General features: G+C 43.5%; 1 protein-coding gene across 1 annotated transcript in view; it reads right to left on the reverse strand.

The window, feature by feature from the left end:
- Window positions 1-6,472: 6,472 nt before the first annotated feature.
- LOC122919882 (olfactory protein-like) overlaps window positions 6,473-9,713 on the reverse strand; it is an 8,157-nt gene continuing 4,916 nt past the window's right edge. The window contains exons 4-7 of the mRNA XM_044269066.1: window positions 9,596-9,713; window positions 8,800-8,901; window positions 7,317-7,342; window positions 6,473-6,550 (exon numbers count right to left, since the gene is read on the reverse strand). The exon at window positions 9,596-9,713 is cut by the window's right edge and continues 14 nt beyond it. Coding sequence (XP_044125001.1) covers window positions 7,323-7,342; window positions 8,800-8,901; window positions 9,596-9,713 — 240 coding nt within the window. The 3' untranslated portion in view covers window positions 6,473-6,550; window positions 7,317-7,322. The remainder of the gene's footprint in view (window positions 6,551-7,316; window positions 7,343-8,799; window positions 8,902-9,595) is intronic.

Here is a 9,713-nt window from a genome sequence, read left to right on the forward strand (position 1 = left end):
TGACGCTGACGCTCGGGGTGAAGGATAATGACGCTGACGCTCGGGGTACAGGATAATGACGCTGACGCTCGGGGTACAGGATAATGACGCTGACACTCGGGGTGCAGGATAATGACGCTGACACTCGGGGTACAGGATAATGACACTGACACTCGGGGTACAGGATAATGACACTGACACTCGGGGTACAGGATAATGACGCTGACACTGGGGGTACAGGATAATGACACTGACGCTCGGGGTACAGGATAATGACGCTGACACTCGGGGTGCAGGATAATGACGCTGACACTCGGGGTACAGGATAATGACACTGACACTCGGGGTACAGGATAATGACGCTGACACTGGGGGTACAGGATAATGACGCTGACACTCGGGGTACAGGATAATGACACTGACACTCGGGGTACAGGATAATGACACGCTGACACTCGGGGTACAGGATAATGACGCTGACACTGGGGGTACAGGATAATGACGCTGACACTCGGGGTACAGGATAATGACGCTGACACTCGGGGTACAGGATAATGAATAGGTTTCTTATGATCTTCTTATGTATCTGTTGCTGCTCAGAAGATACAATGTCCTTGTTATTGGGGGGGGGGGGGGGGGGGGCGGTAATTTCATTGGGTTCATATATTTTTGATATTTCTAAAGGTTTCTTTGCTATTTCCAGCAGTCGCTGTTTCTCCTCATCACCTTTGAACTTTTACTTTTATTTTCTCCAAATCATTAACCAGGAGCCGACATTTATCAAAGAATCTCCTTGTTTTTCACCAAATCTCGTAGTGAACGACTGAAATCCCATAGAGCTGTGCCCACCCCGCATCACTTCATCAGAGACAGTATCACACAGGATAGGATTAGATACACAGCTCAGCAGGCAGTATCACACAGGGGAGGATTAGATACACAGCTCAGCAGACAGTATCACACAGGATAGGATTAGATACACAGCTCAGCAGACAGTATCACACAGGATAGGATTAGATACACAGCTCAGCAGACAGTATCACACAGGATAGGATTAGATACACAGCTCAGCAGACAGTATCACACAGGATAGGATTAGATACACAGCTCAGCAGACAGTATCACACAGGATAGGATAGATACACAGCTCAGCAGACAGTATCACACAGGATAGGATTAACACAGATAGGATTAGATACACAGCTCAGCAGACAGTATCACACAGGATAGGATTAGATACACAGCTCAGCAGACAGTATCACACAGGAGAGGATTAGATACACAGCTCAGCAGACAGTATCACACAGGATAGGATTAGATACACAGCTCAGCAGACAGTATCACACAGGATAGGATTAGATACACAGCTCAGCAGACAGTATCACACAGGATAGGATTAGATACACAGCTCAGCAGACAGTATCACACAGGATAGGATTAGATACACAGCTCAGCAGACAGTATCACACAGGATAGGATTAGATACACAGCTCAGCAGACAGTATCACACAGGATAGGATTAGATACACAGCTCAGCAGACGTATCACACAGGATAGGATTAGATACACAGCTCAGCAGACAGTATCACACAGGATAGGATTAGATACACAGCTCAGCAGACAGTATCACACAGGATAGGATTAGATACACAGCTCAGCAGACAGTATCACACAGGATAGGATTAGATACACAGCTCAGCAGACAGTATCACACAGGATAGGATTAGATACACAGCTCAGCAGACAGTATCACACAGGATAGGATTAGATACACAGCTCAGCAGACAGTATCACACAGGATAGGATTAGATACACAGCTCAGCAGACAGTATCACACAGGATAGGATTAGATACACAGCTCAGCAGACAGTATCACACAGGATAGGATTAGATACACAGCTCAGCAGACAGTATCACACAGGATAGGATTAGATACACAGCTCAGCAGACAGTATCACACAGGATAGGATTAGATACACAGCTCAGCAGACAGTATCACACAGGATAGGATTAGATACACAGCTCAGCAGACAGTATCACACAGGATAGGATTAGATACACAGCTCAGCAGACAGTATCACACAGGATAGGATTAGATACACAGCTCAGCAGACAGTATCACACAGGATAGGATTAGATACACAGCTCAGCAGACAGTATCACACAGGATAGGATTAGATACACAGCTCAGCAGACAGTATCACACAGGATAGGATTAGATACACAGCTCAGCAGACAGTATCACACAGGATAGGATTAGATACACAGCTCAGCAGACAGTATCACACAGGATAGGATTAGATACACAGCTCAGCAGACAGTATCACACAGGATAGGATTAGATACACAGCTCAGCAGACAGTATCACACAGGATAGGATTAGATACACAGCTCAGCAGACAGTATCACACAGGATAGGATTAGATACACAGCTCAGCAGACAGTATCACACAGGATAGGATTAGATACACAGCTCAGCAGACAGTATCACACAGGATAGGATTAGATACACAGCTCAGCAGACAGTATCACACAGGATAGGATTAGATACACAGCTCAGCAGACAGTATCACACAGGATAGGATTAGATACACAGCTCAGCAGACAGTATCACACAGGATAGGATTAGATACACAGCTCAGCAGACAGTATCACACAGGATAGGATTAGATACACAGCTCAGCAGACAGTATCACACAGGATAGGATTAGATACACAGCTCAGCAGACAGTATCACACAGGATAGGATTAGATACACAGCTCAGCAGACAGTATCACACAGGATAGGATCACACAGGATAGGATTAGATACACAGCTCAGCAGACAGTATCACACAGGATAGGATTAGATACACAGCTCAGCAGACAGTATCACACAGGATAGGATTAGATACACAGCTCAGCAGACAGTATCACACAGGATAGGATTAGATACACAGCTCAGCAGACAGTATCACACAGGATAGGATTAGATACACAGCTCAGCAGACAGTATCACACAGGATAGGATTAGATACACAGCTCAGCAGACAGTATCACACAGGATAGGATTAGATACACAGCTCAGCAGACAGTATCACACAGGATAGGATTAGATACACAGCTCAGCAGACAGTATCACACAGGATAGGATTAGATACACAGCTCAGCAGACAGTATCACACAGGATAGGATTAGATACACAGCTCAGCAGACAGTATCACACAGGATAGGATTAGATACACAGCTCAGCAGACAGTATCACACAGGATAGGATTAGATACACAGCTCAGCAGACAGTATCACACAGGATAGGATTAGATACACAGCTCAGCAGACAGTATCACACAGGATAGGATTAGATACACAGCTCAGCAGACAGTATCACACAGGATAGGATTAGATACACAGCTCAGCAGACAGTATCACACAGGATAGGATTAGATACACAGCTCAGCAGACAGTATCACACAGGATAGGATTAGATACACAGCTCAGCAGACAGTATCACACAGGATAGGATTAGATACACAGCTCAGCAGACAGTATCACACAGGATAGGATTAGATACACAGCTCAGCAGACAGTATCACACAGGATAGGATTAGATACACAGCTCAGCAGACAGTATCACACAGGATAGGATTAGATACACAGCTCAGCAGACAGTATCACACAGGATAGGATTAGATACACAGCTCAGCAGACAGTATCACACAGGATAGGATTAGATACACAGCTCAGCAGACAGTATCACACAGGATAGGATTAGATACACAGCTCAGCAGACAGTATCACACAGGATAGGATTAGATACACAGCTCAGCAGACAGTATCACACAGGATAGGATTAGATACACAGCTCAGCAGACAGTATCACACAGGATAGGATTAGATACACAGCTCAGCAGACAGTATCACACAGGATAGGATTAGATACACAGCTCAGCAGACAGTATCACACAGGATAGGATTAGATACACAGCTCAGCAGACAGTATCACACAGGATAGGATTAGATACACAGCTCAGCAGACAGTATCACACAGGATAGGATTAGATACACAGCTCAGCAGACAGTATCACACAGGATAGGATTAGATACACAGCTCAGCAGACAGTATCACACAGGATAGGATTAGATACACAGCTCAGCAGACAGTATCACACAGGATAGGATTAGATACACAGCTCAGCAGACAGTATCACACAGGATAGGATTAGATACACAGCTCAGCAGACAGTATCACACAGGATAGGATTAGATACACAGCTCAGCAGACAGTATCACACAGGATAGGATTAGATACACAGCTCAGCAGACAGTATCACACAGGATAGGATTAGATACACAGCTCAGCAGACAGTATCACACAGGATAGGATTAGATACACAGCTCAGCAGACAGTATCACACAGGATAGGATTAGATACACAGCTCAGCAGACAGTATCACACAGGATAGGATTAGATACACAGCTCAGCAGACAGTATCACACAGGATAGGATTAGATACACAGCTCAGCAGACAGTATCACACAGGATAGGATTAGATACACAGCTCAGCAGACAGTATCACACAGGATAGGATTAGATACACAGCTCAGCAGACAGTATCACACAGGATAGGATTAGATACACAGCTCAGCAGACAGTATCACACAGGATAGGATTAGATACACAGCTCAGCAGACAGTATCACACAGGATAGGATTAGATACACAGCTCAGCAGACAGTATCACACAGGATAGGATTAGATACACAGCTCAGCAGACAGTATCACACAGGATAGGATTAGATACACAGCTCAGCAGGACAGTATCACACAGGATAGGATTAGATACACAGCTCAGCAGACAGTATCACACAGGATAGGATTAGATACACAGCTCAGCAGGCAGTATCACACAGGATAGGATTAGATACACAGCTCAGCAGACAGTATCACACAGGATAGGATTAGATACACAGCTCAGCAGACAGTATCACACAGGATAGGATTAGATACACAGCTCAGCAGACAGTATCACACAGGATAGGATTAGATACACAGCTCAGCAGACAGTATCACACAGGATAGGATTAGATACACAGCTCAGCAGACAGTATCACACAGGATAGGATTAGATACACAGCTCAGCAGACAGTATCACACAGGATAGGATTAGATACACAGCTCAGCAGACAGTATCACACAGGATAGGATTAGATACACAGCTCAGCAGACAGTATCACACATGATAGGATTAGATACACAGCTCAGCAGACAGTATCACACATGATAGGATTAGATACACAGCTCAGCAGGACAGTATCACACAGGATAGGATTAGATACACAGCTCAGCAGACAGTATCACACAGGGATAGGATTAGATACACAGCTCAGCAGGCAGTATCACACAGGATAGGATTAGATACACAGCTCAGCAGACGTATCACACAGGATAGGATTAGATACACAGCTCAGCAGACAGTATCACACAGGATAGGATTAGATACACAGCTCAGCAGACAGTATCACACAGGAGAGGATTAGATACACAGCTCAGCAGACAGTATCACACAGGATAGGATTAGATACACAGCTCAGCAGACAGTATCACACAGGATAGGATTAGATACACAGCTCAGCAGACAGTATCACACAGGATAGGATTAGATACACAGCTCAGCAGACAGTATCACACAGGATAGGATTAGATACACAGCTCAGCAGGCAGTATCACACAGGACAGGATTAGATACACAGCTCAGCAGACAGTATCACACAGGATAGGATTAGATACACAGCTCGGCAGACAGTATCACACAGGATAGGATTAGATACACAGCTCAGCAGACAGTATCACACAGGATAGGATTAGATACACAGCTCAGCAGACAGTATCACACAGGATAGGATTAGATACACGGCTCAGCAGACAGTATCACACAGGACAGGATTAGATACACAGCTCAGCAGACTGTATCACACAGGATAGGATTAGATACACAGCTCAGCAGGCAGTATCACACAGGATAGGATTAGATACACAGCTCAGCAGACAGTATCACACAGGATAGGATTAGATACACAGCTCAGCAGACAGTATCACACAGGATAGGATTAGATACACAGCTCAGCAGACAGTATCACACAGGATAGGATTAGATACACAGCTCAGCAGACAGTATCACACAGGATAGGATTAGATACACAGCTGAGCAGACTGTATCACACAGGACAGGATTAGATACACAGCTCAGCAGACAGTATCACACAGGATAGGATTAGATACACAGCTCAGCAGACAGTATCACACAGGATAGGATTAGATACACAGCTGAGCAGACTGTATCACACAGGACAGGATTAGATACACAGCTCAGCAGACAGTATCACACAGGATAGGATTAGATACACAGCTCAGCAGACAGTATCACACAGGACAGGCTTAGATACAGTGCCTCGGTAGGAAGTATCACACAAGACAACTCTTTTGCTTTCTTTGGTTTTATTTAATTGCACAATGGATCAGAGAAGAGATGGAGGGGTAGTAGGAGGTGCAGAGGGATTTTCGGGGGGTGCGGGGGGGTTTGCTGGGTGGATATCTGTAAAACATAAACAGGGCAGAGGTCAGAGGTGGTTGGTCCCGGGAGCAGCCGCTGTTCACACAGTCAATATTGGCAGAAGCTATTTACTCAGATTCCCTTATGTCAGGAGCAGCAGGGTTATGAGTGAGAAGGTGCAGCAGCCCCGGCCGCCGGATTATCAGAGATTCTGGATTATCAGGCGGTTATGAAGAATCCTACAGAACATTTACTTGAGGGGCCTTCATTTGGGCCTTATTATTTCACTTCACCACAAAGTCTGGTTTTCTCCGTCACCCCCTTGAATTAGGGGCTCATTCTCTACTCCCCTTTTTACTAGCATCCTAAAGACAGTTCCAGCTGGGCCCTCTGTCCAGGGGCTCCAAAGCTCTAGGTAGGGCCATCCCATTAGTAATAATGTACTCTCATCACTGGTTCTCCCTAGGTCTGATCTTCTTCATGTTGAGCCGCCATACACCCCCAGTATCAGTTGGCAGAGCTCATACACACGCGCCCTCCGTTCAGCCGAGCATGCGTGTGCTTATAATGGCAGAAGAGAAAAAAGCCGCTGACAGACACCTCCCTGAGAAACAAGGATCGGGCCTTGGAAATCAACTTGCCCGATCCTTCATTAACCCAACATTATCTGCTGAAAGTCCCCCGTATACAACAGATAGTCGTCCGGACCCACAGAGATGAGTGAACTCAGCCACAATAATGAAATATCTATGGGAGGCCTTTAGCAGGTTCTGGATTGTCAGACTGTGAACGATCAGATGCTACTTACCGAAAATCACTTGGGGATACATTCCTCTGTGAAGGAGAAAGGACATAAACCGATGAAACATCAGCTCTTGGGGTCAAAACGGATCCCCCAAAATCTCATAGCTGTTCATACATTCCCATATTATAATCCTATACATTCCCATATTACAATCCTATACATTCCCATATTACAATCCTATACATTCCTATATTATAATCCTATACATTCACATATTATAATCCTATACATTCCCATAATATAATCCTATACATTCCCATATTATAATCCTATACATTCACATATTATAATCCTATACATTCCCATAATATAATCCTATACATTCCCATATTATAATCCTATATATTCCTATATTATAATCCTATACATTCTCACAATATAATCCCATACATTCCCATATTATAATCCTATATATTCCTATATTATAATCCTAAATATTCCCAAATTATAATCCTATACATTCTCATATTATAATCCTATACATTCTCATATTATAATCCTATACATTCTTGTAATATAATCCTATACATTCCATTATTATAATCCTATACATTCCCATATTATAATCCTATACATTCCCATATTATAATCCTATACATTCCCATATTATAATCCTATACATTCCTATATTATAATCCTATACATTCCCGTAATATAATCCTATATATTCCCATATTACAATCCCATACATTCCCATATTATAATCCTATACATTCCCATATTATAATCCTATACATTCCTATATTATAATCCTATACATTCCCGTAATATAATCCTATACATTCCCATATTATAATCCTATACATTCCTATATTATAATCCTATACATTCCCGTAATATAATCCTATACATTCCTATATTATAATCCTATACATTCCCATATTATAATCCTATACATTCCTATATTATAATCCTATACATTCCTGTATTATAATCCTATACATTCCCATATTACAATCCCATACATTCCCATATTATAATCCTATACATTCCTATATTATAATCCTATACATTCCTATATTATAATCCTATACATTCCCGTAATATAATCCTATACATTCCCATATTATAATCCCATACATTCCTATATTATAATCCTATACATTCCCGTAATATAATCCCATACATTCCCGTATTATAATCCTATACATTCCTATATTATAATCCTATACATTCCTATATTATAATCCTATACATTCCCATATTACAATCCTATACATTCCTATATTTTAATCCTATACATTTCTATATTATAATCCTATAGATTCCCATATTATAATCCTATACATTCCCATATTACACTCCCATACATTCCCGTATTATAATCCTATACATTCCCATATTACAATCCTATACCTTCCCTTCCTAAATTTCAATCCTATATGTTCCCATATCCTCTATATTCCCACATTACATTCCTATGTATAGCCGTATTCCCCAGTTCCAGCCCCACAATCACCCCCCCCCCCCCCCCCCACCTACTTACCTCCTTTACTGAATATCGTCATATCCTTCTCGCTGAGGCCCAGATGTTGGATGTAATCTATAAATTTAGCTTTTACTTCTTCTGGCAGATCAGTATTTCTCCCTGAGGAAGGAGAACCATTAAAACCAGTTACACCAGAGCAGCACATCCGCCATTCCCACTAGGTGGCCTTTAATCTCTATTGGTGTGCCAGGTTTGTACCCAGGGATGGCACTCGGCAAGGCGGGTGCGGGGAGGTCCATGGAAGCCATATGGATTGACATCCAGGAGATATCTTAAAGGGGATGTTGGTTAAGAAGTTCCCCTTTTAGGCTGAGTGACCCGGGCAGGGGGCAGCTCTGGAGGACTCGTCCATACCAGGGGCGTAGCTATAGGGCCCTGATCCAGAAGGGGCCCATCCAGAAGGAGGAGGACTAAAGGATTTGGTCAGGGCCCCCTCAACAGTATTACAGAATGAAATGATATACAGTATGGACGGTGTAGAAAACGGATGGAGCAGCTGCGGGGCCCGGTCTGAGAGAGCGACCTCTACTAGCCACAGGACTGGGGGCGGCATGAACAGGAAGGGAATGCGAAAAAATTACCGTGGGATGGGGCCCCATTCCAAAATTTGCTGTGGGGCCCAGTCATTTCTAGCTACGCCACTGGTCCATACGTTACGTGAACCGCCATTTGATTTCAATGGACAACCTGTAATGCTTTGGCTTCCCTGTGGTGGCGCTGCAGGGAAATCGAACACTCGCCAAGATGGTCCCTAAGCTGATCGCCCCTTTGACCAGTGCTGTGTGTCTCTTACCTTGTAGATTGACGGTTATACAGGTGCCTCCTGGATGGGCGGTTCTCCGAAATTCCATAGCATGTGAGTTGTAATTCGTGTGGACGATGGTGAGTTCACTATCGCCTTTCGCTGTGTG

The sequence above is a fragment of the Bufo gargarizans genome, chromosome 9, assembly GCF_014858855.1.
Source record: "Bufo gargarizans isolate SCDJY-AF-19 chromosome 9, ASM1485885v1, whole genome shotgun sequence".
Taxonomy (NCBI): domain Eukaryota; kingdom Metazoa; phylum Chordata; class Amphibia; order Anura; family Bufonidae; genus Bufo; species Bufo gargarizans.